The sequence below is a fragment of the Aspergillus sydowii genome (genome assembly GCF_001890705.1).
Source record: "Aspergillus sydowii CBS 593.65 unplaced genomic scaffold ASPSYscaffold_16, whole genome shotgun sequence".
Taxonomy (NCBI): Eukaryota; Fungi; Ascomycota; class Eurotiomycetes; order Eurotiales; family Aspergillaceae; genus Aspergillus; species Aspergillus sydowii.
This window is the reverse complement of record NW_024467874.1, coordinates 520,077-547,521: the sequence shown is the minus strand read 5'-3', so window position 1 is coordinate 547,521 and position 27,445 is coordinate 520,077. Positions and strand designations below refer to the sequence as shown.

General features: G+C 50.5%; 15 protein-coding genes across 15 annotated transcripts; 4 read left to right on the top strand and 11 right to left on the bottom strand.

Annotated features, from left to right (window-relative positions):
- Positions 1 to 399: 399 nt before the first annotated feature.
- On the top strand, positions 400 to 1,845 carry ASPSYDRAFT_72995 (uncharacterized protein; the record flags this gene model as incomplete). Its single annotated transcript, XM_040850683.1, has 1 exon — positions 400 to 1,845. The coding sequence occupies one exon, from the start codon at positions 400 to 402 to the stop codon at positions 1,843 to 1,845; it is 1,446 nt and encodes a 481-aa protein (XP_040697328.1).
- Positions 1,846 to 2,390: 545 nt separating this feature from the next.
- Positions 2,391 to 3,755, top strand: ASPSYDRAFT_94720 (uncharacterized protein; the record flags this gene model as incomplete). Its single annotated transcript, XM_040853010.1, has 1 exon — positions 2,391 to 3,755. The coding sequence occupies one exon, from the start codon at positions 2,391 to 2,393 to the stop codon at positions 3,753 to 3,755; it is 1,365 nt and encodes a 454-aa protein (XP_040697327.1).
- Positions 3,756 to 4,163: 408 nt separating this feature from the next.
- On the top strand, positions 4,164 to 6,392 carry ASPSYDRAFT_532082 (uncharacterized protein). The gene has a single exon (XM_040848647.1). It carries the CDS (start codon positions 4,412 to 4,414, stop codon positions 6,155 to 6,157), a length of 1,746 nt encoding a protein of 581 aa, XP_040697326.1. The 5' UTR covers positions 4,164 to 4,411; the 3' UTR covers positions 6,158 to 6,392.
- Positions 5,970 to 8,374, bottom strand: ASPSYDRAFT_51021 (putative amino acid permease). Its single transcript, XM_040848209.1, has 4 exons — positions 7,562 to 8,374; positions 7,279 to 7,478; positions 6,650 to 7,230; positions 5,970 to 6,595 (listed from the first exon to the last, which is right to left on the bottom strand). Exons 1-4 carry the CDS (start codon positions 8,174 to 8,176, stop codon positions 6,357 to 6,359), a joined length of 1,635 nt encoding a protein of 544 aa, XP_040697325.1. The 5' UTR covers positions 8,177 to 8,374; the 3' UTR covers positions 5,970 to 6,356.
- A 648-nt stretch (positions 8,375 to 9,022) lies between these two features.
- Positions 9,023 to 9,990, bottom strand: ASPSYDRAFT_51018 (VOC family protein). Its single transcript, XM_040848208.1, has 3 exons — positions 9,704 to 9,990; positions 9,491 to 9,633; positions 9,023 to 9,413 (listed from the first exon to the last, which is right to left on the bottom strand). The coding sequence occupies exons 1-3, from the start codon at positions 9,942 to 9,944 to the stop codon at positions 9,387 to 9,389; spliced, it is 411 nt and encodes a 136-aa protein (XP_040697324.1). The 5' UTR covers positions 9,945 to 9,990; the 3' UTR covers positions 9,023 to 9,386.
- A 373-nt stretch (positions 9,991 to 10,363) lies between these two features.
- On the bottom strand, positions 10,364 to 11,735 carry ASPSYDRAFT_51015 (uncharacterized protein). Its single transcript, XM_040848207.1, has 3 exons — positions 11,242 to 11,735; positions 10,953 to 11,184; positions 10,364 to 10,862 (listed from the first exon to the last, which is right to left on the bottom strand). The coding sequence occupies exons 1-3, from the start codon at positions 11,646 to 11,648 to the stop codon at positions 10,680 to 10,682; spliced, it is 822 nt and encodes a 273-aa protein (XP_040697323.1). The 5' UTR covers positions 11,649 to 11,735; the 3' UTR covers positions 10,364 to 10,679.
- A 379-nt stretch (positions 11,736 to 12,114) lies between these two features.
- On the top strand, positions 12,115 to 13,840 carry ASPSYDRAFT_532051 (uncharacterized protein). The gene is made up of 3 exons (XM_040848646.1): positions 12,115 to 12,156; positions 12,403 to 13,360; positions 13,424 to 13,840. The coding sequence occupies exons 2-3, from the start codon at positions 12,447 to 12,449 to the stop codon at positions 13,650 to 13,652; spliced, it is 1,143 nt and encodes a 380-aa protein (XP_040697322.1). The 5' UTR covers positions 12,115 to 12,156; positions 12,403 to 12,446; the 3' UTR covers positions 13,653 to 13,840.
- On the bottom strand, positions 13,761 to 14,872 carry ASPSYDRAFT_36449 (uncharacterized protein; the record flags this gene model as incomplete). The annotated part of the gene is made up of 2 exons (XM_040845428.1): positions 13,761 to 14,587; positions 14,647 to 14,872. The coding sequence occupies 2 exons, from the start codon at positions 14,870 to 14,872 to the stop codon at positions 13,761 to 13,763; spliced, it is 1,053 nt and encodes a 350-aa protein (XP_040697321.1).
- Positions 14,873 to 16,530: 1,658 nt separating this feature from the next.
- On the bottom strand, positions 16,531 to 17,710 carry ASPSYDRAFT_162732 (uncharacterized protein; the record flags this gene model as incomplete). The annotated part of the gene is made up of 2 exons (XM_040843102.1): positions 16,531 to 16,969; positions 17,028 to 17,710. The coding sequence occupies 2 exons, from the start codon at positions 17,708 to 17,710 to the stop codon at positions 16,531 to 16,533; spliced, it is 1,122 nt and encodes a 373-aa protein (XP_040697320.1).
- Positions 17,711 to 19,233: 1,523 nt separating this feature from the next.
- ASPSYDRAFT_51011 (uncharacterized protein) lies at positions 19,234 to 20,572 on the bottom strand. The gene has a single exon (XM_040848206.1). It carries the CDS (start codon positions 20,281 to 20,283, stop codon positions 19,609 to 19,611), a length of 675 nt encoding a protein of 224 aa, XP_040697319.1. The 5' UTR covers positions 20,284 to 20,572; the 3' UTR covers positions 19,234 to 19,608.
- On the bottom strand, positions 20,486 to 22,044 carry ASPSYDRAFT_1164183 (uncharacterized protein; the record flags this gene model as incomplete). Its single annotated transcript, XM_040840142.1, has 2 exons — positions 20,486 to 21,734; positions 21,906 to 22,044. The coding sequence occupies 2 exons, from the start codon at positions 22,042 to 22,044 to the stop codon at positions 20,737 to 20,739; spliced, it is 1,137 nt and encodes a 378-aa protein (XP_040697318.1). The 3' UTR covers positions 20,486 to 20,736.
- A 667-nt stretch (positions 22,045 to 22,711) lies between these two features.
- Positions 22,712 to 23,866, bottom strand: ASPSYDRAFT_72985 (uncharacterized protein; the record flags this gene model as incomplete). Its single annotated transcript, XM_040850682.1, has 3 exons — positions 23,327 to 23,866; positions 23,149 to 23,269; positions 22,712 to 23,100 (listed from the first exon to the last, which is right to left on the bottom strand). Exons 1-3 carry the CDS (start codon positions 23,771 to 23,773, stop codon positions 22,712 to 22,714), a joined length of 957 nt encoding a protein of 318 aa, XP_040697317.1. The 5' UTR covers positions 23,774 to 23,866.
- A 543-nt stretch (positions 23,867 to 24,409) lies between these two features.
- On the bottom strand, positions 24,410 to 24,730 carry ASPSYDRAFT_36445 (uncharacterized protein; the record flags this gene model as incomplete). The annotated part of the gene is made up of 1 exon (XM_040845427.1): positions 24,410 to 24,730. One exon carries the CDS (start codon positions 24,728 to 24,730, stop codon positions 24,410 to 24,412), a length of 321 nt encoding a protein of 106 aa, XP_040697316.1.
- On the bottom strand, positions 24,720 to 25,701 carry ASPSYDRAFT_531938 (BTB/POZ domain-containing protein). Its single transcript, XM_040848643.1, has 2 exons — positions 24,871 to 25,701; positions 24,720 to 24,813 (listed from the first exon to the last, which is right to left on the bottom strand). The coding sequence occupies exon 1, from the start codon at positions 25,526 to 25,528 to the stop codon at positions 24,905 to 24,907; it is 624 nt and encodes a 207-aa protein (XP_040697315.1). The 5' UTR covers positions 25,529 to 25,701; the 3' UTR covers positions 24,720 to 24,813; positions 24,871 to 24,904.
- A 174-nt stretch (positions 25,702 to 25,875) lies between these two features.
- On the bottom strand, positions 25,876 to 27,223 carry ASPSYDRAFT_36443 (uncharacterized protein; the record flags this gene model as incomplete). Its single annotated transcript, XM_040845426.1, has 2 exons — positions 25,876 to 26,996; positions 27,043 to 27,223. The coding sequence occupies 2 exons, from the start codon at positions 27,221 to 27,223 to the stop codon at positions 25,876 to 25,878; spliced, it is 1,302 nt and encodes a 433-aa protein (XP_040697314.1).
- Positions 27,224 to 27,445: the final 222 nt, after the last annotated feature.

The window sequence follows — 27,445 nt, the reverse complement described above, 5'->3', positions numbered from 1 at the left end:
ATTCTAATACGTAGGTGACCCCGAAATGACCACTTTGTTGCTGAATATATTTAGGTATTACCAGGAACGTTGTTCAGTATCCTAGAATAGTATCGCGTCAAATGGATGCTGATATGCCTCATGTTTTGGAGGTACAATGCGTGAATACAAAGTAGGGTTTCATACTACAAAGAACAATCACCCTGGCTGAACAAAGTAGAAGCGCCCCTAACAACTCTCATTATACAAAAGTGCCTTTACAAAGCAGTCAAAGAATATCTAATTTATATCAACCCGTGACCAGGGGCAGCAAACGCAGGTAGATATAATCTCTCAAGTTAATAGAATTCTGTAAACCACATCTCCAAGCAAGCTCGTAGAGACAACTGCTATACAAGCATATTATCGATATACTTCAGCATGATAGAACGGATCTGGGAAGGCCAAGTGCCACCTCTACCAGCACCAAGCCGAGCTCGTCCCGATCTCAATAGCATTGGCCAACTCTCCTATAACCAGGCAATCACCTACATCGGAGACTTCCCAGACCTGTCCGAGCACATATATCGATGGGGACTGGGCCAGGAAGACCTCTGGAAAGATACACCTCGGTTCCTCGCCCGGGACGACGCTATTGAGTGGCACGAAGAAATTAACCCGGTAGCAACCACGTTCAGCCAACAAGAAATTGCCGATAACAACAACGGCATCAACTTCCCCATCGATTGGTTGGTACGACGTGATAAGCTCCAGTCTCTGCATGCTCTCCACCAGGCCGGTCTCTGGACACCCACCGAGTATAACGCGTACGGCTTCAGCTACCTCAGGCTGGCATACGACAACGGCGCCGGACTGGTCTTCAATTACATCGCCTACCACGCCAGGCACAACTTGGATTTCGCCCGGTCACATCCAGCTGTCCCCGGCCTGCATGGACCATTCCTCCATGCAGAACTCGTAAACCACCTCGACTGGCTGCTAGAAATCGGCGAGTACAAACTCTTCACCGTCTGGTGGAGATACCTCGACACGCCCCCGACAACCATCAACAGCGAGGACAAAGAGATATATCTCAATAAAAACAGCCAGATAGCCCTGTGCGAGAGCACAACCCTCGGAATGGCGAACTACCTCCGCGAAAACAACAGCGTGAACCTCGAAACCGTAGACACATCCAGCATCCGCGGCTCAGTCTGGCATCTCGCGCTCAAGAACCCAAACTCCAACTTCATCGAGTACCTAGCCAAATACGCTGATAGGAAAACAATCGACATTCTGGCCGGCCACATGGAAAGTCCCCTCGAGGCCGCCAGAACACTCAACCGCTTCAGTCACTTCAAGAAACTGCTCTCCGCCGGCGCAAACCCTGACAAAATGGCCCTGCTAGACCTCCTCGACCTCCCTCGTCCATCAGACAAATGGTTCAAAGCCGCTCTGGGGTATTTCCGCAATATCAACCCCAACCCAGGCGAACAAGTCAGCGGCGGCACATTAATCCACCAAGTCATATCCAGCCTCCACCGCCAAATCACCGACGTGCAATCAGATCCAGGCCTCAGCGCATCACAAAAGGCAGGCAAACGGCGAAGATTAAAAGCACGCGCCGCCGACCTAGTCCGACTCGTACGTGGCGGGAGTATACAGGGGCGTCCGGATCTGACGACGCGGGATGAACAGGGGAAGACGGCTATGGTTCTCGCGCGGGAACATGGGTATCATGAGCTTTATACTGCGCTGGAGCCTAGTCCATTGCCTAATATTGAGATTCCTCGGGTTCCGGGGACACAGCTGCAGCAGCCTGCGGCGCGGATTCCGGCTAGGGGGCATCGGTATCCTACCAGGAGTTCACGGTTACGGGGTGCTTGATCAGGAGTTGTTCATGGAACTGGTTTGATTTACGTTCGCTTTGCCTTGAGGCTTTTTGATATATTGTATATATGGTGGTTTTGGTTATGTATATTTGCTTGAGACATGGGAAAGACTGGTGCTAGCCCTAGATTACACTCTTACTGGTAATAAATGTACAATTACTTCCAACTCTTTTTCCATAGCTTCCGCATCTTCAAGATATTCAGATGACAACTGCGTCAAGTACAGTTGTGTCCACGACAAAGCCTTATTGTTTGTTTGGACTAGCAATAAACAAAGACCTGAGACGCTCTTTGGATCTCGGTACAGTTCAGAACATGGTTCGACATTGAATAAAGGTATATAAAATTATCCCTCCATTGTCCCTATGAAAAGGGTTCCATTCACCATCTTCGTCGCTGAATTTGTCTCAAAGATACAGCATAAAGGTGATCTATTTCCAAATATAATCCATTTAACCATGTATGAACACAGCTTCATATACATATCAGCAGAAGTAATGCCTTTAGCAAGTCGTAGACTAACTTCCACCTCCATCTACAATGGCAGGAGCTCGCATATTGATGCCCTTACTGGGCAGAAAACCAGACCTCCGTGCGCTACCTATCTTCGATTGCATATTAGAGCACCTTGACTACGACAGCATCCTCAACTTCATCGATGCCTTCCCAGCCCATCTCAGTGCCGCCTATACTTGGGGCCTAGGCCCTACTGGCCCCTGGCAGGACGGAATCTTCCAATGCACCCACCCCCGCGAGGTGATTGACTGGCACTCCGAGCGTCAAGGTGTGAATGTCCTTCCTCTCCCTCTAAGTCCCGCTCTCCGCGACATGAACCTCTCCGATTCCGAATTCCCCATCACGCACTGGGTCCAGACGAATCGCCTGGACATCCTACGACGTCTCCACATTGACGGCTACTGGGAACCTCTCGGCTTGGCCCTGGACGGATACAGCTACTTCAAGATCGCATTCGACCATGACGCCGTCGACATCATTGCCTATATAACCGAACAAGTCCAAGGCAACGCCACATTTTGCACTTCCGGGGCCACCATCCCCGCCATCACAGGCATCCCGCAGGTAATGCGGGTTACACATCTAGACCTCGCTCTCGAAGCCGGCCTAGGAGACACATTCTGGAGCTGGTGGGCATCCATCCAGCCACAGCCCAACGCAAAATCCCTGCTTAACCGCACCAGTCGCCGCCTCCTCTGCGAGATATCCACCTACCAACAAGCGGTGGACCTCCTAACGGACCACAACATCGACATCTCATCGTCCATTCGTCGGATCAGTAATCTCGTGCCCCCGGGCTACCCATTCCCCGACGGGCCCGGTACACCGTGGCACCTGGCCGTGCGGAATCCAAACGTCGATTTCATCGATTTCCTGCTGAATCGCATCCCAGCGCAGATCGACTGGTTCCAAGGCGAGACGCGGTCTCCGCTAGTACAGGCTCTTGAGGAGGGTAAACACGAGCACTTCGAGCGGCTGCTCTCATGCACTGCCGATCCACGAGTCGCTACTAGGAGGGTCCTGTCGGCGATTCCGCACTGGAATGATAGGTGGTTTATTGCCTTGCAGCCGTGGATCCGGTATCCGATTCCTATGGGGCAAGGGTCGGCTCTGCATACGATTGTGGAGGGGCTTAATGCGGAGCTTGAGAGGATAGAGCATGATGGGGAGGAGGAGGGACTTACGCCGCGGCAGAAGGGGAATCTGAAAAAGCAGAAGATTAAGCGGGCGGAGAGGCTTATTGCGCATGTGAGGCATGGAAATGTTTATGGGCAGCCTGATTTGGGGCTGACAGATGGGCAGGGTAGGACGGCGCATGAGCTTGCGGAGATGTATGGGCTGCATTGGATTTATAGTGCGCTGAATCCGACGCCGAGGAGGTTGCGATAGTTTCTTGAGAGGGAGAGACATATCATGGTATTTATTGGTTGTTATTTTGCATTTGGAGGCTGGGACTTCAACTGTTTTGGCAGGTGCTTGATTGTATATACAGTTTCGTTTAGACAATGTATAACTAATCTTTTCCGGTCTTTGACACTGGTCAAATGATTGCAAATTTCAAAGCCCTTTTCTTGACCCAATTGCAGCCTAACTGATGTATGCCATGAACAAAAGTGCCAATGTTTCACACCTCACCCCAAAAGCCTAGCCCTAATCCCGCAATTCCCATGCAGCATCTCACAGCCATCACAACAGCTCAAACAAGACGTATACAAAGAAAGTCACCCTCCTATCTTTCCAGCTATACATTATTGTACGTTCAAACGCAATAAGCGCGTTTGCTGGCTGCTAAGCGAAATGGATCGGGGTACTTAATCCCTGCCATTTTCTCGGAGACAGAGATGGACAAAGTCATCCTAGACCATCACCATCAAGATATTACCATCATTGTCATCATCATTACCTTTGAGAACTATCGACATCTCATACCCTGTCATATCGTACGCACTAATACCTATACCCTACCCAACGCAGACCGTCCCGGCACCGGCTTACCATACCTCTACCAGCGATACCCATTCTCATACCTACACTAGACCGGCACTATGGTGCTTGACATAATTTGGAATGAAATGATCGAGAAGGAAAAAAATGACAAGGATGAGAGAGGGGGGCTCAATACCGACGTCCTCTTCTGCATCTTCGACAGGCTCGAAGGAGAAGAACTGCTCAACCTGATGGAAGCATTCCCCGCAATGGCAGGCCTAATCTACTGGTCCTATGGGCGTAAGTGCAGATGGAAGAACGCAGTACAGCCGCGGAGAGACAGGGGCCAGGCGATAAGTTGGCACCAGCTGCGTGCAGAAGAGCGGCAGCGGCGAGAGCATCGGGATGCGGCGATTACGGCACGCAAGGACGCTGAGAACGCTAGGGATTGGGACACGGCTTTAGGCCAGAGGCTGGCGGAGAGGGAGATCAATCGGAGATTGTTGGCTGTGATGTTCGGTGACCTAAGTGAACAGTTGAGTAGTGTGACGCAGATGCAGCAGTTGCAAGCGGACGCGCTGCAGGCGGTTAATGAGGAGAGTCCAGCGCGGGAGTGGAATCAGGATTTCGCAAGGATGATCCCGATTTATATCCGAGAGGAGATTAAGGATTTGGACGAACAGGCCAAAAAGGAGGAGGCTGAGATTATGAATGCGCAGGCTGCTTCACCAGGACTGCAGCATGTACCGCCGGTGGCTATCCCTTTGCCACGGAGTATAGTCGAGCAGAACTGGTACGAAATCCGGTTCAAACCAATTCAGCGGATGATAGAGCTGGATTACCATCAGGCCCTGCGAGCCCTACTCCGACTAGGGCTGTTCGACCCCGATGGCTACACCCACGACGGATGCTCATACCTGAACGATGCAATTGTCTACAACTCTCACAAATGTCGCCGGCTCATCCTGCAAAACTGCACAGCTGACGGCCTCCTCAGTCCACCAGCACTGCGCGACGCCAGCACCCTCGGACCACCAACGAGACCCGACGTTTGCTCGAGCGCGGCTCACAGCAACCACATCAGCCTTCTCTTCGGACACAGATTGATCGAAGAGCTCGTCGCCGCGCTGGAAACCGTTCACCGAGCGAGGCCACACAGCGCCATAGCGCCACTCCTACTAACCTTTCAGAAAAAGTATATCTGCACCGTCGAGACAGGCCGCGTAGCCGAAAGACTAGCCAGAGTGGGCATCAACCTCGCACAGGAAACAGGATGGTCGAATGGCAATACCACATGGCACATCGCAATGACGAACCCGAACGAGAGTTTCTTCGATTTCCTGCAGCAGCATAGTCCGGACACGATAGATCAGGGCAATCACGACGGCGACCCGCCGATCATTGTTGCGCAGAACTTGAATAATACCGACAAAGTACGGTGGCTTGTTAACCGCGGTGCGTCGGTTTATCCCGCTGCTCGGAGGGTGTTAAACGTGCTTTGCAAGCCCAGTGGCGAACCGTTGCGGTTTTACTTTGATCTTGCGGGTGCTGGGCTGCCAAATGATCCGTGGATAGATGATGTGGTTGAAGGGTTACAGCAGCAGATAAATAAAGGGGCGGAGGCGAAAAAGGACTTGATAGGCCGGGCGATGACGCTGATTATGAAGTTGAAGGCGGGGAATGGGGCTTCTGCCGCGAGTTTGAGTACCTTGAATAATAGGAATGAGACGCCGCTCGAGGTTGCGACAAGGTATGGGCTGAAAGAGATTCTTCATTTGTTGGAGCCGCCGACAGAACCGGAGGGTGGACAGGTGCATTCGTTGAGGCATAATTTGAGAAAGAGGGTGAAGAGGAATCGTCCCTGAAAAGAACTTTGTTTCTTGTGCTGCTACGATACCAAGACTTTTTGGTTCACTAAACCTGTGTATTTTGATATGCTATATGCTATGCAGAGTTAGTTATTTACAATAAATAAAACTTGCCAACCGCACCCGCAGTTGGTAGATCACGCCGGTCCGCCAGTCGGCCAGCTCAAGAACGAAATAACCTGTCCCTGTTCATTAATTAGAGATTCTTCGGCGACGTTTTGGCCGGAGTATCCGACGGCGTTGACGTGCGCTCAACCTCGGGGTCAACCGCGTCAGTCGGAGGGCCAACGTAGTTCTTGTGTCCCCAGACCCAGTACCAAACTGCAGACATAGCGACGAAGCCGACGAAGACGACGGAGGCGTAGTTCATGGATTCGAGGGTGACTTCCATGAGCGTCGGCATGCTGAAGAGGGGGATGGCGATGACGGTCCACACTGGTTTCGTTAGCGGGGTTACTACAACAAATTAAAGATGAGAAGGTAACGTACGAAGGGCAACGATGTTGCAGAAAACGCCGAGGGCGCCGAGATCGAAGTTGCCGTGCTTGATGTCTTCGCGTTTTCGGAGGACCAGTGAGACAGCGATTGGGCAGGCGTAGCTGAGAGTGAGGAGGATGACACCAACACCGGAGAAGGCGTTGTACGCAGCGGTGGATCCGAAGTAGATCAAACCGAAGAGCAGTTCGATAACCATACCCAACATCATGGCGTTAAGCGGGATGTCAAGCTTCTTGTTCACGGTGCGCCACCATTGAGATCCAGGGATGGCACCGTCACGAGCAAAGGCCCATGTGCAGCGGGACGTCGCAGTGACACAGCCAATACCGCAGATCAGACCCAGGATGAGGAGCGGGAGGAGCAGGAGGAACGCTCCGACGGAGTTTCCGATGGCCGAGGCGAAGATGGCCGGGACGGGCTGGCCGGATGCAAGGTTGGCCAAGTAGGTCAAGTCGGGCATGACGAAGACAACGGGGATGAGGAAGACCAGACCGGCGACGAGGTTGATACAGATGGTTCCGACCATGGCCTTGGGCACTTGGACAGCTGGCTGACGGACCTCCTCACACATTCTACCTCGTTTAGCATTTCGTTTGCATAGGTGAAGAAACAAAACTTACGTGATGATCATTCCCGTGGACGAAGTCGCATAGGCAGCTTGCAAAAGGCCGATACAGAAAGACCAGCCAGCCGGCCATCCGGTCTGGGGCTCAAAGTGACCAAAAGCCCATTTGGCGTTACGTCTGCCCTCTCTGGCAAGAACCAGGAGACAGACGTCGATGGCAATAACACCAGCCAGGGTCCAGAAGATGGCAAAAGACTTGAATAGCATTAGCAAACGAGCACCAGGGGGGAGCAAGGGGATTTAAAGGTTAATGCAGAAAGTCGCATTGGGAAATCTACCTCCAGCAAAGGGAGCCACCTATTTCCAAAAGCCGGGATCGCATGGCAAACAAGAGTAACCGCGAGGAAGATCACGTAGGTCTCCCAGGCGCCCCAGGTGTCGGTCAGGCCCTGGCCTTCTACCTTTCCGGGGAAGACGTTCAGGCAGGCAATGAAGAGTTGGGTTGACCCAAAGTTCACGGCGAGGGTGATCATGATCTGCCCGGCGACATAGGCCCAACCGCAGACCCAGGACGAGATACGGCGACACCAGATGGGCGAGAGGACGAAGGTCTGGTAGTAGACACCACCAGCCGTGGGGAACACCGAGGTGATCTCGGCCAGCGAGGCCGCTACACACAGGATGATCAGGGATACGAGGACCCAGCCCCAGATGATGTTTGCGGGACCGCCGCCGGCGAGGGCATAGTAGAAGGTGGTGGAGAGACCGTAGGGGACGGAGGCGAGGATAAAGGACATGAACACGACGTTCAAGGTGGATCGGTTTCGAGACAGCTCGGGGGTGTAGCCCAGGTTCTCCAGGGTCGCGTCGGCAACATCGTGGTTAGAACCGGACTCTATGGCGCTTTCGTGGAGTGCTGCTGGGGGCCATTGGGTGGCGTCTTTGGGGGCCATGGCTGCGGTGGAAGATGCTGTGGTGGAAGTCGCTGTGGTCGCTGTGGTCGCTGTGGTGAGTGGTCGCTGTGGTAGGTACCGTGGTGCTGTGGTCGCTGTGGTCGCTGTGGTGAGGTTGCTGTGGCTGCTGCTGCGGGGGATGTGTCGCTGGGGCTCCAGAAAAGACAGACGGGGATGGCGCTATGGGGGCTACCGCAGGGGCATCGTACAGCGTACAGTGTACAGAGGGCGAGACGATCCGTGGATGGGCAGAGACAAAGTGAAGGGCGAGACACTGAGGCTTTAAGAGTCGCCGCTGAAAAAATGACAAAAATTACCCAGAAATTAAGCGGGCGCAGGCCAGAATATTATGCCATTTAATTTGAACTCGCATCCACTCATTAACTGCTTCTTATCTAAGCCGGCCAATCCCTGCCTGTCCTGGCATAGCCTCTGCTACGGTGCCATGGGTGGGCTTATCGTCCCATCTCCCATTGGCTCGCTGCCACGCGACCCAGCTTTTACAGGCTCGTATGACGTCGCTGCTCGTGAGTGGGGCCATGTCACGTGCGCTGTCGGTCCGCAAAGATTCCAAGATTCTTCCAAGATCCTCGTTTCGAGTGTCTGTTTGGCAGTTCTGCCTGCTGTGAAACGTTCGGGGGAACCTCGGCCCCCGTCTCTCCCCACTGGCTGCTGCAAAACCGTCATGTTCCAAAGTCCCATCGCTCGGCGTCCCGATGTTCGGTGTGTTGCCCTGTTATCCCGACCTTTTCGTAGGCTGGCCGGCCCACTTGCCCCTGGCGGTCACCGTTAGCATTTAGCAGGCATTATAGCAGTTCTGCAGTCACTCGAATCATCGAATGTTATCGAATTCAATATTATTGCCTGCAAAATCAAATCTCTCAGCCCACATTATGGCCCACCCGCCGCAGGTTTCCTTCGGCGGGCCGTGCCTTGCTGTTGCCAGTTGAGTCTGTATGTGGTACCTACTCCGGGACACTTTTCCCTGTTCGAGTTAAACCACGCAGATGAAACGATCGCTACTCGTCTGGAAGTGGTAATGCACACGAGACTTGTTTCCAATTCAGACCACATTCACTAATAACTATTCATTAATCAAGCTTTGATATGGACATAGACTAACGGTTCGGTTCCGTACCGACGACGGATCATCAGGTTGGAGTTTGGACAGCATGTATCAGTGAACCGCCGCGATCAGACTCATAATTCACTATTCGTTGGGCGGTAAATGGCAAACCTGTCCATCATCAGTAAAACAGCGACAGCGACAGCGGCAGAACCGGCCCGGCGACGGTTACCAGCGGAGTCACTTACAAGCTCCACATTGTTTCCACGTGGATCCGACACGAACGCCGCATAATAATTGGCGTGGTATTGCGTCCGCAGACCGGGCTTGCCATTGCACTTTCCTCCAGCCGAGATCGCAGCTTCATGGAAGGCATCGACCGTTTTGCGATCTAGAAATTCACAATCCAATCGTCGGATTCAATTCGCGAGGGCTTCTAGGGGTAGGTAAGGGATGCATACCATTCGCAGTAAATGCAAAGTGAAGATTCTGCGGCGTGTCGCTGTCCGTCTCGGAGATCCAAAAGTCCGGAACCTCGTCCCCTAGTCCAACTGCGCCCGGGAAGCGCATTATCTCTTTGTATTTCATCGGCGCGAGTGCGCTCTTGTAGAAGCTGATCAGGCTCTCAAATTGCTCTGTCGGAGCGGTGATGCCGACGTGGTCGATCTTGCTGGATAAGTCCTTATTGGGATCGAACTCCATTATGATATGATATATATAAACAAATATATGTGTATTATCAAGTGACAATGAAATACTCCATAAAACCATCCATCGCGATCACACTCGTAGATTATATAGAAGCCAGCGCGGGCAAGTCCAGCTGAATACGAGATCCAGGAAATCCAGACCGCGCCACTATCCAGATACGAGGGACGAAGAAGATCCAGCTCTCTTGAGCATCTGCATCTGGCATAATCGCGATCCCATGAGGTCAATGACTTTCTCTCCCGTCGAATCAAGGGATCCCGTCCAAGACTGGCGCATTGGCGGTGGCGCGTTTGGCTGGAGGGAGTCTTGGCTTTACGAACAACAACGCCGCTGAGGCGGAATTATGATTAGTGATATTTTTGATTACTGATCGAGAGATAATAATTGGATGTGTTTCTGGAGGGGATTTATGCTGTGAGAAGGAAAAAAATGAATGAAATTGTAGTGGTGCGATCTAAAGTATCATGGATGCTCAAAATATATATCGAATCATATTTGAATGCCTCCACTCTTAAAATTCCCACGAAAGATATTGTTTGGGCAAATTCGATTGGGTATCATTGTCCAGCCATAAAATCATACGAAATAATTAACACCAGGGAAACACCACATCTCAAACGAGACAGTCCATGAAAGTGTCCATAGCCAACGCCAACCGACCCATCCGTCGCTAGTAATAAAACAATGCATCCAGTGCCCAGTCATTCAAAAGATAGTTGCGACCACTTAGACGCCATTTACAGTATCTCCGATCGCATCACCGAGGTACCATTGCGCGAGTGTTTTGAACGCTTCATCATTCCCGTGGGTGAAGTCGAACATCTTGGTGTGACGCACGACCAGGGTGCCGTTCGAGAAATAAAACTCCATGATCCGAGCTTTCAGGCCCAACAGCGAAATGAACAGAACCTGAAGCATTGGCAAGCTAAGTTAGCTCATGGGGCCAGCTAGCGGAAGAGAAAATCAAGGTAAGAAGCAGGAAGGCAGGTAGGTACACACCGGAGAGACTGTTTGGTTAGCGAACTGCGATCTCCTCAGCTGCGTGAGCATGATTCGAAGAGCTGGGAGTAGTTCGCCGTAGAGAAGGGTGGATTCTGCCTGGAGGGCGATGTTATTGAACACGATGGCCTTGACGTGTGGATAGGCAGGATCCTCCAGGTCCGTTAAGCAGAAGCACCCATGCTCTGGTTTCGAATGTCGGTAGAGACCTGTAAATGGGTAGAATGCAACGCTGCAGAAGCAGTCAGCATCTGAGAGAAACAGCCTCGTACTGGAAGGAGGGTCTTACGGTTTGCTGGTCCAGGGGAACTCTCTTCCTGTGAAGTAGCGACTATAGCGGCAGGATTGAATGTACGAATCTAGATGGATATTGATACCGATAGAACGGTCAAGGGGGCGGTGGAAACCCGGACAATAGAATACAGAGTCTGGTTTTGGATCGTCATCGATGCCGTTGTAAGGGTGCGAAACAGTGTCATCATTGAAATCGGGAAGCTGGTCAACCGGGCAGGGAGCAAAGAAAGTCGCTCTATGGGGCGATACCTCGTCTAGCGATAGAAAATCAACACGAATATTGAGAGACTTGAGTTGCTGCAGATCGAGCTCGTCCACCCCAAGATCTTTGATGGCCTTTGCGATCTTTTTGATTCCGGCTCGCGCTTCGCGGCGGGCGGGAGAGTCGACAGGCAGAGGCATGGCCGACTGAACCAAGTCAAGAAAAGAGATGCCTAACGAAGAGATTCGAGCGAGCGAGGCTGCTGGGGCGATGGATTTATATCTGTGGCGCCGTTGAAAGTGACTGAGAGCAATGAAGCAACAGACCAAAACAAAACGGGCGCTTGGCGCCAGGTCACGGAGCAACAACCAATCAGAGATTGAGAATTGCCTCAGTTGCCGCCGCCATCACGTGTGCCCGGCCTCCAAACACCAAAACTCCAATATAAACTGCTTTATTCCTCCATGCCCAGTCAACACGCGCCGGCGGTCCACAATCCCAACATGGAACACGCTAATTTCAAAGCGAATCGCCAAATGGATAGCTTGTCCAATAATCACTTCATCTGCCAACAACTGACGAGGAGTACGAAGAGCATATCACTATTCAGCAGAGGTCAAGAGACCATTCAGGTGAAGCTGGAGGTTGACTTATCTATTTTAGAATCAATAAAGTAGTGAAAGTTGTATAACTCCCCACACCACCTTGGTGAGGACTCAGTTAATTTGTTTCTTTGGCCTTTGGCTTTTCCATAACACACCCCGCCCCCTCGAATATTACAAGAGTAACAACAACCCCACAATCATAATGGACCATGGACGCCTAATTATTGCCAGCCTTTCCTGTGTTACTCCTACGTAGTATATTCGTCCTCAATATCACCTGCTGTGCCAGCACCAACCCCCTTCGTTGCCAGCAATACTCTGCTTACTTTCTTCGAGTTCCTTTCTGCAGTACTGTCATATCATTCAAGGTTCCCCTCTCACGGAAAAACAACAATGTCCACACCACCGTACAAGTTGCCCCAGGCAATTTCGGAATGGGGAAAGGAAATGATTGCAGCGGGCCTCCAAGGACAAACCATCCACGGAGCAAAGCTCGTCTCGGCCTCGAAGATCGGATACGAGGTTTTTCTGCTGTTCCAGATCATATGGATAAGGCATGCGAGTACCGAAAATCTACACCGCATGGTTCCTGGGATCGAAAGGTGGATCAAAAAGGCAGAGACAATGCTGGCGGACTACAAGTCGTGGGACACCTATTGCCGAGGGTTTGGCGGTAGGGATCTAAATGAAGGAACATTTGCGATTGCTCGTTACTATCAACTCGAGGTTGACAAAACCGAAGACAAGGCTGAATTTGGAGCTCTGGTAACACCTATCGCCCATCGAACCCGAGCGAATACGACTGTGGGCGAGAGATTAGCCGGTTCGCATCTGCAAACTCCCACAAAATCTACTGGTGATGTCGAGATGATGGACGTCGAGGACTTCGACTCGGATGAAGATGAGGTTGAAATCGACGAGTCTCCCGAGCTTCCATCATCAAGCCCATTCCGTCCGGAGACCCCGGTTTCAAAGGAACTCGCCAACGTTCTATATCCCCCTTCCCTAGATGAACAGATCGTGAATTGCGCCCTGGTAATATTCTTGAACGCGCTCACTGTCCATTTCAACATTGCTAGCAACTGGACTCTGCACCGAAAAGCGTTCAAAGCAGTGTTTGGTGACGCTAGTTTTGAAGCAAGGACAGACGGATACCTCAACCATGCTGGCCAGCCGAAGGTGATTCTTGAGGTGAAGCCGGCCAGTCGATATGCCAAGGAGTCTCTCATACAAATGCAAGAGAGTGCGCAGATGGTGGCGTGGATCAAAACCGACTCTGACAACAAAGAACACCGCGGCAAGAGAGTGTATGAGCCCTTCTCCTTGCACTGCACTCGCTGGCATATCAATTCATGCTAACCTGAACACAGTCCCTTGCATCTCGCCCAAGATCGCCACGAAATATACTTAACAGTTGCAGAGTACAATAGCGACTACGTCAAATACTTGAATGATAAGACCTCTCAGAGCGGCGCATCTTTCATGACGATGCACCGCTTCGGGCCGTTCAATACCCTTGACCGCAAGCACATGAAAGAAATGGGACCTGTGCTTTTAGGTATATCCCTTTGGGCGGAGTCCGGCGAGGACCAAATTTGAGAAGGCAGTGATTTGTATGATTAGCACTTGAACAGATACAGCGAACTCTTAATAGCATAGCGGATAGCGACATTGCCAGCGAGTGCCATAATTCAAACTATTTCGATTCTATTTGTGCAAACCAAGTCTTGACGCCTCAGCGGCGATAACATCAGGAATCTCCTCCTCAAGACTGCGCTTCTTCGGCGTCCACCCAAGAACCCTTCGCCCTCTCAGCGCCTTAGCCCGAGAATTCAATCCCCAACTCGCCGCCTCAAAGCCAGCAGGTGTCCGGGTAGCCTCATCAAAAGACAGCTTCTTCACTTGCGGCTGCTCCTTCAGATATCCCAGCTTGTAAGCCTGCTCGCCGATATACCGCGCAAGCTCACCCCAGACATGCTCGCCGTTCTCAGTCAAGAAATACCCCTTCGCACCCCAGATTTCAGCATCATCCTTCTTCGCCGGATCCAGCGCCGCCTGAACCAAGGCACCAAACAACTCGCTCAAATCATAAACATGGATATTGTTCCACGTCGCCAACCCCTTCCCAATCTGTGGGACATACTTCTCCTTGAGAATGAACGTGGAGAGTTCATAAACCTGCCGGCCCCGAAGGGAAACAGGACCCCTCCCACGCCCGTAGATCGTGGGCGGGCAAACAATGACGGTCTTCACGGAATCAGCGTGCTCGGTGCCCGTCTTGAGCACAATTTCGTCGACATTGCGATGGAATGCCGCCGATGGTAGATTTACGAGCTCGTCGACGCCAGAATCATCGTTGAAAACTTTATCATCGGGCTCGCCGTAGACTTTACGTACTTCGGAGTCAAAGTACGTCAGGATCCCTGTTCCGCCGGTGTGCAGCCAGTATCCTGGTTGTTGAGGAGAGTGTCCCTGGATGAGTCCCTTGGCGATGGCATTTGCAGCTCCGACATGGTCAGATGAGTCCGCGGTATCTGTCAAATCTATTAACAACCCTCACTCTGTGGAAACCATTCGGGGTCCTGCAACATACGAAGTACAATATCCGCCCAGGCAGCCTCCTTCTCTAGAGCCTCTGAATCATCTAGCCCCCCAAGCACAATTCGAACATTGGGATATAGTTCCTTTACATACTTTGCCTTCTCTTCTGTGCGAATTAGCGCGGAGAATTCAAAGTCGCGGTGGTGCTGCTCCAGCCAGTGGAAGGCGTCGCCGCCGATGTACCCGGTGATGCCGGTGATGAAGAGTTTGGTGGGCATTGGTTGTATGGCGAAGATGGGCTATTCTATGAGATTATAGTGAATGTATGTAGGATGCAGCAGGATGAAGAGGAGAGAGAGGAAGTTGAAGTTGATGTTATCGATGGTGGGGCTGGCAGTGACTTCATCCGGTGCTGTTCTTACAAATCAACATTCTGCCCCTCCATCACAACTTTAATGGTTGCACAGATGTTGTTGGAGGTTACCTATAACAGGTACATTGCCTGTTAAATAAAGGCGTGTTCAAATAACAATGGCGCTTGTATTCCGTGCAATCTTGACATATTCTGCTGGTACTGTAGAGTATTCATTGTACGCTGTTCTGCCAATGCTATCCTGCTCACGGCTGGACATATTACTGGAATAAGCTGCCTCAGCAACCTGGGCAGATGATGGTTAGATCGAGCTATCAAATGACAGATACGATATCGACGGGGCTGGATCCGAAATATCGCTGCTTGTAGGTAGGTAGGTGGTGCCTCAAATACGAGGCATCTCTGAACTAATCAGAAAGCAGAAAGGACCGTAATTGAATTATTTAGTTAAAAAAGCATAAATTGGTTAATTAGTCCAAATCCAAAACTTTATAAAAATGATACCATTATATTCCTGCCCCTTTACGCCTCAGAGGAACCGGCAGCCGGCAGGACACATTCACCACCACCAACTCCGTGCTGGACCGACCGACCCACCCCCACATAACCTGGGGTTTACCCCATGTAAAGCTGAAGCATTGATCTCCGGCCGTCGGTACCGTTCCCTGTGTCTCTGCTCCTGCATGATGCAAGGGTGATCCAGACACGGAGTCCGGAACCGACTCCGTGACACAGTCCGGCCCGGATGCCGACCGTTCTATAAATACAACGCCACCTGCTGAACCGTCGTTGTTCGGATGATGCATTTCATGGGAATGAAGTAATGGTTGGGAGCTTGATTCTCGGATGACGGTGTTGGATGAATATGACATGTTATTTAGCTTTGTACAGTTGTGATTCCAAATATAGCGAACAGTATAATTCACCTATACTTTATCCTAACACTATGGAAATTGCCGTAAAGATGTCCTAGTAACGGATCATATTACTTGCATATGATAATGATAGGCATTTTGTATTTGCATCCATTATTCTGGCCACTCTGCCTCTTAAGTCTAGATTCTGGAATGCAATGCAGAGCCGAAGTTAATCTTCATAAGCACCGATAATGGTAAAGTATTGTACAAAAATAAACAAATGACGCGCTGTCCACTATGTACTTGGGAAGACTTAGTTCGAAGTTTCTTTTTGGCACTTCGATTTTGAGATGTCAGTTGCAGATTTTCAGTCTGGCTTCTGGTTTCTAGAATAAAAAGGTGCATAGGAACGTGCACGTTTTAGTAGCAGCACGACACGATTAGGAGGATAAGGCTCAAAGAGTATCGAAAAAAGACCGTGAAAAGACTACGACTTTTAATTTGGTTACCAATGGATTCGAAGAAGTCATGAAGGAGTGGAATAAAAATGTATTAATACCATAGAAAATCGATATGCGAATATGATAAAACATGCATGCAAAATGTAAACAATCAATGCTATCTTAGTTTATGGAACAAACAAAACCCGCTAGTACAATTCATATCCCATTAAGCTGTTCATGACAGTCTCGCGACCAGGCCGTCTTTAAACCTGCAACTCGGTCACCTGTACCTGAGCCACGTTCATCTTCAGGTCACTCAACTCCCCACTGCCGGCATCAAACCCCGCCGACACGGTAGTGTTGTCCTGACTGATAGGCCCCCGGTGGGCGGGCCAGATCTCATGGCCGGAAGCAAGCTCCTTCTTGTGGTGGGCAGTGACAATGTCACGGACGGTGCTCTGGAAGTGGATGGGCCCCTTCTCCATCTCCGGGTGCAGCTCGCCGTTGACGAAGATGCCCGCGTTGAGATTCTTCTGGGAGTGGGTGCAGAGGTACTTGTCCTCGGACATGATTCGCTTGTACATGTCGCTGATGGTGGTGAACTGCTCGTCTGTGGCGTCCTTGTTGCGGTAGACTTCGTAGCGCATGACGCACTTGGTTGGGCTGGTTGGGGTGAAGCGTTGCATGAAGAAGAAGTGGGGCCTGGGACTGTTAGTCTGGTTCTATTTGGAAGAGTGTGGTAAGGACAGATAGAACTTACGAGACATTGCAAGAGGCGTTGGGCCAGAAGTAGGTGGTTGCGATTCGGAATCCCTTCTCGATCTGGTCCTGGCGCTGGGCTCCGTAGTGCAGGATCTGGTTGTCTTTCGTCTTGACGTAGTACGAGTTCAGATCGGCGATGGTAGGGATATCCGGGTGCGCGACTTGACAGTGGTAGCACTCGTTGTAGTTGTCTGCGAGGATCTTCCAGTTGAACTCGCCCTCCATGTCCCAGGTGTGGTCAAAGGAGTAGTTCTCGAAGTTGTAGAACTGGTAGCGGGGCTGCGTGTCGACGCCCTCAAAGTCGTCTTCCCAGGAGATCTCGGGCTTCTCGCCAGCGTCCAAGTTGACCCAGATGAAACCATTGCAGTCAATGTGGACATGGATGGGCTTGAGGCTGTTGCTCTCGTAGCCACCGATGTTCTCATCCTGGTCCTTCATGATGACGTATTCGTAGCCAGCGGTGCTGTAGCGAACCATGTCGCCAGCGTTGGGGACGCGGTGCTTGTGCGTCGTGAGGAGCCACTTCCGTGAGAAGATGGCGCGTCGTTCAAGTTCGTACATCTCCTGAGAGGTGTACCAGGAAGCAGGAAGAGCACGGACGGGCCTCTTGTCCTCCTTCTCCTCCTCCTTTGCTGCCGGAGCAGGCTTCGAGGTGCCAAAGTAATTCCTCAGGAACGACATTGTGAATGTGTAGAGTAAACAAAAAGACGTTGGTAGTCTATGATTAAAAAGCAAGAATTAGAATATAGAACACTTTTGGATCTGAATGAAAGTCGAATACTCGCTGCCATCTGCCCTTCTATATAGCTATCTCCTCCAGCCACCCCACGATACAGCACGGATGAGATCACCAGCACCCGCCTGACCCATCCCACCCCAGACGGTCGTCAGCCCTCCATCCCCGGACCGTATAACCTGGCACTTCTTCACACTGATAGCCATCTAATTGGCGATCCGACGGTGTTGACACCTGGGAACCGTCCACGTGATCGGCGATGGTCAGGGACCGGTTGGGCTTAGGGTTTGGCAAACCCTCCATATCGGGCGCCGTGAAGAGTCCAGACCGGGAAGGCTTGTGTCGATAGTGGATTCTAGAACTACATGCCACCGCCTGAATGTTTAGATTTACCGTAAGCGGAAGTCTTTCCCATAACCTTCTTCACGCTGGCGGCCAGACCAAGTGCTACACGTGCGGCCAACGAGCCGCAAGACGCGTCGCATCGCGGCACATGGTCAGCTGTGAAATGTTGCTTGGCTGATAATAACTGACAGCTACGGCCCCGTGGACGAGCCGGCGGAGTAGTTGGGCCTAGGGGCGCCGGCCTGACGACCGATGCATCTCCGGTTGCCGGGTGCTGTAAGGAAAACACAACAGCATCATTTCTCTACAGTTGCTCTACAGGTGATATCAGAAATAATGAAGGACATTGACATGAATTTCCTGATCATAGAAAACATGAATCAACCAGTGAATTCAAAATCCAATGCCGTATTCCTATCAATTTGTTGGACGGCAGACACGGAAACGAACCGACCACGTGAGCGCCACCGGGGTGATAAAGGTAGTTAGTAGTCTGTATATGATTTAACAATGACCATCCTTTGACATTCATTCCAATGGTCACGCCACCGAAGAGTCCGTGCCAGGTTTACATAGTGTCATTGAAAGCATGGCTAGTCTAGGGCTACGTTTCTGGACCAGGAGGAGGATATCCGGGTGACCCACCTCTGTCATTGAACTGGGTAAATAGTAGATATACTAGAAGAACGGTAGGGTCTAATGGTATTGATTCCGGTAACAGCTGAAAAATAATAATAGTTGATGCTATTCACGAGTCAAAATTCCATCGATCAGTGGTACCCTAATCACTCTGGTCCTGTGAAGAGAGAGGCGAAATATAGGATAGATAAGCCTCAATCGGCAAAACAAATCCGAAAAACTCAGAGATAAGGACGTGGCGTTCCTATCTTTGGAAACATTATCCTTCGAGAAAAGTCTATCAAGGCGTACTGACCGGTTGGAAAGCGCCGAACGACGAAGTCTCGTGGACTGGGGTTCTGTGGTGGAACGTGTCCAGTCGTTCCAAAGCACTGGCAACGCCTGACAGCAACACCTGACTAGTAGCATGAAAAGAAAAAAGTTTCAGTTAGATATGAAATGCCTGGCCGTCCATGGAGGATAATCACACGTCCAAAGTACTCAAGGTTTGAAATCACTCAGCTTAAAACCCCGAGCACAACGCCTTAGAGGACCAAACATGTCTCTGAAGGAAGAACCCGAGCACTCATGCTCTTTCTGGGGAGGATGCCATCTAGTCTCGTATTCCCCCCAAGCAGGTCTTTTAAGAGCCCTGATGTACCACACCAGCTTACTGAGAATAACCCCAGAATATGGCGCCGTTGTATCCAGAATTTGCTGTTCTTGGAGGAAAATCAACAGTCTGCCCAATGTCATGGACCGACAGGCCACTGTACAGCGAGACTCATCGGTCAAAATAGCACGGAGCTCGTAAATGATATGGGAGAGGGCCGCCTCAATGGCGGTCTTTCTGCGTTCGTTCAGGGCGTCTGTTATAATGTCAGGATTCTTCGAAGCCGAAAATGAAGCTAATCTTACCTATGATATTAACAGGTATTGGAAGCCCGAAGGAAACGATAGATCCCGGCGAATATCCTATCACCCTTCCAGAGTATGTTTCGAATGCCTCTGGGAAATTAAAAACCCAGGAAACCCAAAGCCCGACCATGAAGTCGCGCGTATAACTGTCAGTCATAATCGACCCTGGCATTTCCATCACACTGGGCGTAAGCCAATTTACCACATAGCAACGAACCAGAGGCATACACTCGTAATAGTCGGCCAGAACGCCAAGCTTTGCCATCAGTTCCACCGATGTCTTTGTCGGGAGCTCGTGTGGCTTGCAATGAAAGATTTGCATGAGAACCAGCAAGGCCTCCTCTATATCCCATCCTTCCGCATGGACCTCAACGGCCTTATCTCTTTTGAAATTCAAATTCTGCTTCCAGCTTCCCATAAGGGCTTTTTTGAGTACAGGCGAAGCCATGCTCAAGTGTTTCCCCGAAACCTTGATGTGCACATCGGGGCTTGCCCTCTCTTCCGTGGTTGGCTGGGTTGCATCAGCTGGGACCTGAGGAGGTGCGGCGGTGGTTTTAGGCACGGGGGCGAAAGGTGGGTTTGGGTTTTTCACGACAAGGATGTCATCTCCAGAAGGATCAATTACGTGCATGTTCATCGTTGCGGCGTCGAAGGAGGCGACGTATCTTCTGATCGGAGGTCGGAGGGTGAGTGAGTGAGATGAATCAAGGCCTGTTTGATGTTGATGAAGATGGGTGACTTCGGTCCGAAACAAAACTAGAAATAATGTCTGGAGGTAAATTAAGGCCAGTGACTGGAAGTGTGAGGTTGTGTAGAGAGGTTCGTTGATTATAGTGAATATTCACTAAAGATGGAGTGAGCAAAGTGTCACTAATACTGCAGAGCTCTGCAAAGTTCCTCTGATGCAGCAGAATAGCAGAAGGGCATGATAGTTTCGTATTATCTATTGGGTAAATATCAGAGAATCGAATACATCAAGGCATAGCCCAACAACTTCAGCCGGAACGATAACAATCTATACAGGACAAGCAGTTACGCTCACTATCCAAACTCCAACCAAGGATGAGCACAAGCGTTCAAATAATACCGTCTAAGATGGACAATACCGCAAATAGCTTGCAAGAGAAGACCCAGAAATAAACCACCTCCTGCGTGCAAGATAGTTGTCGAATGTTGGTGGCTGTATTCTTCGCAAATGACAGTTGATCTTCTTGTACTCACGAGTGAAGCGACGCTCAGGCTTGATTGACATCCCGTAATGGATAGTATGCTTTACGTCCCAAGCCTCGGGACACCAGAAGTTGTCCACGTCTTTTACTAAACTCCGGTAACGTAGCCCAACGACTGGTTCCTGTGGCTTGGGAGACAGCAGACCATGGACCTGCATTTGCATGGTCAATGCGCCTAACAATGCCGAGTCACACTGTATTGAGCACTTGACTGGAGGTGTGAGCAATGCATCCTTTGCGGCGTGGAGGGCATCGACTATTTTCTTGATGCCTTCCACTCTGATATCGTTCAGATCGTCGATGATCTCCTTAGGTATAGGTAGACCCAGCGGAGCAATAACCCCACCAGCCTCCCGAACTGCAGTGGTTGTGACCAAGTCGAATAAATAATCGATCTTATAGAAATATGAGACCCAGATCCAGAGGACCAAAGTCCGGGAGAAACGCTTGGGTTGTGTATTGCAGTGACTGTCGCGGATAATCCGGTTGACATAGAAGGCCACCAGATCCCGGCATTTGTAGTAGTCGGCAACGACTGCGAGCTTTGCCATCAAATCCAGGCTCATTCTATCTGGGATCTGGGTTACCTGGCAGTGGACGATGCGGAGGAAGACAAGTAGTGCTTCGGTACCGAAGTCGTACGCGTTGATATCAACAGACCCTTGTTCCTGTAACTGTTTGGCCTCTTTCCACCCGTTCCTGATGAGCATGCTCTGGAATACCGGGGACGCAAGCGTCAGGTGCTTTGCTGAAACTCGGAAGCGAACTGCGGCTGGCTTGGGGGTAGATGATTCCTGGTCTGTAGCCTTCTTCTCGTTATCCCCGGGGGCATCGCCCGATCCATCCTCTCCAGGTTGTTCTGGGTCATGTCCATCTTCTGCTTCGTATTCGAATAAGTTTTCCTCGGACGATACTTGTGCTGTGGCCTCTTCTGGTTCGGCCATCCTTCTAGCCAAAGCCATAGCCTGAGCCCGGACTGAGTTCCTGGTAGCACCCGTGGCTGCTTTGGATGCCCAATCGACCTCAGTACTGTTGAAAGCGCCATGATGGGCGGAGGCCGACGTCAGGTCCCAAACGGCAAGCGGCGCGTTAGGGTTATGAAGTATGATGGTTACCTCGCCCTCAGGATCAAGGATAAACTCTGAGGTCTGGTTTGTGCTGTCCGACATGGCACGTCGCATGCTGTAAAAGGATATGGTAAGGATATTGATATTGTAATAGTCAGTATATTCTCCTTCTGGGTAATGATATAGTGGCTACCCAGACAGAGTGTGTGTCGAAGAGAGAGAGAGAAAGAATTATTATACAGGATTTATGACAGACGCATTTGGAATATCAGTGACAGTCATCGCGTATACAGTCAAACAACTTCACTAGATAGTCACTATTTACACCTACTGTGAGTATCAGTATCTTCATTGAAAAGCTTGGTAAGAGGCAAAGCTCACACTTTACCATAGCTCTGACTGCTATTGGCTTCCCTAGGCGTATAGGACTTGTGAACTAGATTATATGAGTAACTAGAATGTTACACGAAGCTACTCACAAATACCTAGGTGTCTCTGGCTCCCAAGGAATGCCGGATGTGGACAAACCGCAATTTCCTCTTCCGAGATCCTCACTTGGGCCCTCGAAGAGAAACTTATAGAGAAACTCACCTCTTTTTTTACTGGTGGCAGTGCTTTGGGTGAAGTCATGCATTGAGTGGATCTTCGCCTCCTAATTACAAATCTCTAATAAAGAATCAACAGTCGTAGCAGTCACATAGAACACAATCTCCATCATCATAGGGGCAGCGCGATGCAAGGTTAACAGCGATCTTGGAGTAAAAACTGTTTAAGCGACGTATCTGGATAGCTCGAGACCATCGATTTCCGCGAAAAGATCTAGGAAAAATCCGCCAAAGTCGTAACAGTGCCAGTTATGAAACTGACATCTGTCTCCAGTGAATTCGAATGGCTCTTTCCACGCTGGAGTCTCATAACTGCTGACATAGTAGAGCGAACTGTAGTCCAACCCAGAGAATGGACTTTCAGGCTCAGGAGACAACAATCCAAAATCACACATGTGGTATGATATACAATCGGACATCATTGAGGCACATTCTGGATTGCATTCTGGATATATATCATACCCTTCGATATCCTCAAAAAATTCCATTCTGCGAGATTGGAAAGCTTCTAATATTTCCTGATTTGCGCTGGTCCTCCCGTTGTTCATATCGCCTAATCAAAAGTCAGAGTTCGGAAGCGATCCAATTGAAGTGCCCTTACCGATGATTTGGGCCGGGATTGGGTAGTCACAAGGATCAATGGTGTCATCACTGTCGTTCATAAGAATAGATGTGCAAGTCTTGAATGTTTCTGCGTCTCGGAAGAAGTAAGAAATCCAAAGCTAACAAGCGATATAGTCCGAGCATTCAATGCATTCTCTGTCACAGTTTGGCACCACCTCCCCCAGAGAGTTAATCCATATATTGCCGAAGAACCTCGTCTCCGGGACACCATAATAATCGGCAATCATGGCAACATTTCCGAGCTGCTCCACATCTAGAGCTCGAGGAACTTTCAGCAGGTCGCCGTGGATAATACGCAAGATGACAAGAAAGGCGTTCATGCCCCAGCTTTCGACGGTGATCTGAACAGAGCCATTCTCCTTCAATTCCCTTCCTTCCTTCCAGTTTGCGCTGAGTAGTTTGTCGAAATAGGACGAACGACGCATTAGGTGTCTAGCGGAGACCTGAATTCGAATATCCTTCTGTTCCTTGGTCCGTGTGTTACCTGCGCTGGAGAGTAAATGACGGTCATCATCCAAACTAGCGGGATGTTCGATGTGTTTGACGTGTGCGACGACGAGGATAACTTCCCCTCGGGGGCCGAAAACATGGTCAACAGACATATCGGTAGCGAGGAGGAATGCCAGCAACAGACAAGCCGATGGTGTTGGGGAGTGAAGAGGTGAGGATGACACAAGGTGAGGAAATAGAAGATATGAGTAAGTGAATGTAATAACGTGAGGTGAAAACTCTTCAGTTCACAATATGATTTCTGCTTCACTCAGTCCCCACTCCTGCTCTTCTATTCGAATCAGTCTGGCGGGCTTTATCTGTTCAATGGTAGAGTTCTGGGTCAGTGAATAGCACTTCTGCATTCAAGAGCAGGTCAAGTATATGAGATATGGTCGTTATACAAGGTATCACCCATGAGCCTGGTATTGACATCAAGGTTTCCAGAACCTAACTATTTACGATAGAATGCTACGATTGCGAAACAGAACCAACAAAAATAATGGAACGGACATATACCACTACTGTCACGTCAAGAGGGACAGTTTCGATGGAATATTGACTCAAGTAACTCTTCTTACAGTCAGATTATTTGCACAAACATAAGATTTTTTGTTATTTAGATTCACAGCCCGTGCTCGAATGATATGAGGATACGTGTGAATCCGGCCCTTCGACAAAGAAAATCCATATATGCCCATAGTACCGGACGTGACACGAGATGCCTCCCTACAGCGTCGAAACCTGAATCACACCATGGGTACGTAGTCGGACAATGAAAGCGGCTCGATCTTGCGGTATAAACCCCGGAACATCCCGGAGTATCCCGATGAAGCACTGCACTTGTGTGGCCTGAAATTTGTGGTAAAAGGGGCATGATAGTCTCCCCAGTATCCGACACCAACCCCGATGAGCACATGGAATGAGGCATTATTTAGACCGATGTACGGCAAGCTTCGGCACAATGGTAGCAGTCCAAACGCACGCATGGTCCTGGACATCTGGCCGTAAGTCATAGCGGCGCATTCAACGGTACAGCCTGATCCACCCTCTTCTTTTGCGCCGTCCATGGTATCCAGAAGGGTGTTTCGGGCCGAGTCCAAAAGCTCGAGGCTTGACTGGATTGCCTCTGTCCTGCGCCTATTCATCTCGTCTGGAAAGGAAAAAGAGAGTTAGAAATAGACGTTATTCGAATCACGGATAAGCTTACCAATAATCCCGGCTGGAATCGGGAGGCCAACGGCCTATATAGGCGCGGTGGCCTGCTCCATGGCGATGGTAGTGTATTTTGCAAAGGTATCTTCACACCGCGTGGCGTAGGCGACCCAAATCCATAGGATAGTATCTCGCGAGGATACGGGAGTCTGGCTGAAACTAGATTCTAATAACCACAGCCACACATCGCAGAGAAGCTCCACTTCCTTGACATCGTAGTAGTCTGCGACGACGGTGACTTTCGCTACCTCCTCCAGGGTTACCATTCGGGGAACTTTGGAGGTTTGGGCATGCATAATATGCAGGACCATGAGAAGGGCCTCGACGTCCCAATCTCGAACCACAAGTTCAAGGTAACCCTTTGCTTTGGATTCTGCGGATTTTTTCCAATTGCCATCGAGCATACTGTTGAAAACGGACGAGCCGAAGGTGAGATGCTTTGCGGAAACCTGGATGCGCACTTCGTTCTGGTTTCCATCGGTATCTGGCTCGCTGACGCTGGGCCCAGTAGATGGCTCAGTAGATGGCTCGGCGTTTGTATCATTGGCACCACTCGAGCCGTCTGCAGGAGTGACTTCAGCAAATGGAGGATTAGGGTTTCGGACTATGAGAGTAACTTCCCCACGGGGATCGATGATATGGTGAACCGGCATGCTTGGAGCGAGATATCAACAATGGAAGACGAGATCGTTAGGAGATGAAGAGGTGAGAATGATAGACGGAAGAAGAGGTCAGTGAGTGACAAGAACCACCGTTTTAAAAGATTCTAACTTACACAACTCATTACTTTAACTAGTGAGAGTTCTCATGATGTGAATGAAGCTGTTACTGGCTCGACGGCGGTTCTATGAGGTATGACGAATGCACCGTGAGCCATTCATGAAATGGATATAGTATGTCTTTCAAATATTGGACTATCCAAATATCATGCCATGAATCTGACATAAGAGCCAATGTGAAACAGAGTCTGCCACAGTGAACTAATCGGCATGCAACGGAATCAAACCTTCACCCTCCATCTCCACCTCCAGTCCAGCAACGCCCATCTCGACAAAGCCACGCACGCCAGGCCAAGCAACAAAACAGCCGAATACAAGCCAATAAGGGTCTGAGGCGTGGTAGCCGTCAGCAACTCCCCACCAACAGGCACCGAAATAAGCACACCAAACGACGCAACCGCATAGACCGTACTATAAAAACGGCCATATTCCTCGGTACGACACAGCTGCCCAGCACAAACAGGCGTCAGCGAGATCCAGCCACCGGAGCCAAAGCCGAAGATTGCGACGACGGCGTATAAGGTTGCTTCGCTTGCGGATCCGATGGGGAGCCAGACGGTCGCCATGACGATTAAAGTAAGGGTTACGAGGGAGAGGAGGATATTGAAGCGGCCAACCAGGTCTGCCGCGATGCCGGGAAGAACGCGGCCGAGGAGGCTCATACTGTTAAGCAGCGTGACGGAATAGAACTGGACATCTTTAGATAGACCAGCAAAGCGGACATATGTAGGCAGTAAGGCAGCGCAGCCGAAGATGATGAATTCAAAAACGAAAACGGCGAGGGCAAGGAAGCTGAGCCGTGCGGACTTGAAGGCCGCAATATCGATTGTGGCTCTGCGCAGCGGGCTTGGAGGCAGGCGGCCTTTAACGAGGGCGATCCCGACCGAGTAACAAGCGAGCGCCATGAAGGAGATGATGCGGATTGACCACTTCCAGCCGAACCTTGGGAAGAGGTGGCGGAGCACGATAGGCAGGATTGCACCTCCTGCCGAGGAGCCAGCCATGCAGATACCAGAGGCGAGTGCACGGCGCCGGTAGAACCAGTGGCTAAGGACTGATATTGAAACAGTCGTCACGACTGCTGCTGCAGAGCCACAAAAGATGCCCAGACAGAGCATGAAGTGCCAGTACTCGGAGCATTCAGCCAGGAGGATGTACGAGGCAAAGCTCGCAAGAGAACCGGCTACTAACAGCATCCTAGGGCCGTAACGGTCGAACAGCGGCCCAACCTGCACACCAAAGAAGAGCGTCAAAAAGAGCAACATGGCTGTGATCCAGCCGATTTGGCTGACGCTGTAGTGGGCTAGCTGGTTCTGGCTGAGGAAGTCCTGTACTGGCCCGACTATAACAGTGAGACTACGCAAGGATATACTGAGGAGGATACTTACTGCCAGCCTGGAATCCAAACGAGGGAAACACCATCAGAGCTGAGCCGAGGAGACACATCCATGCCTCGCGGCCTCCTTCAGGGTAGGCATGACTCACGCCCTCTGAGGGTTCCCTCGCCGAGGATTCATCGAGTTCTATATTGTCTTCAACAAGGGACGTGAGCTGAGCCGTGCTGGTCATTGTTGCGATGTTGGAAGAGAAAAAAAAAAATTAGAATTTCTCCCCGCTTCTCCAAGACTCCAAGGCTCCAAGACTCCAAGACTCTGGCTGACTCACCACGTCTGGATACGAAGGCCTCTGAGCTGGCGCAGACTACGGATCCTTCCGAAGGATTGCTACAAGCCGTATTGAACCTGATCTGAATAGTCAGTTCAACGCACTCTTCTCAGCCCAAGAATCTAT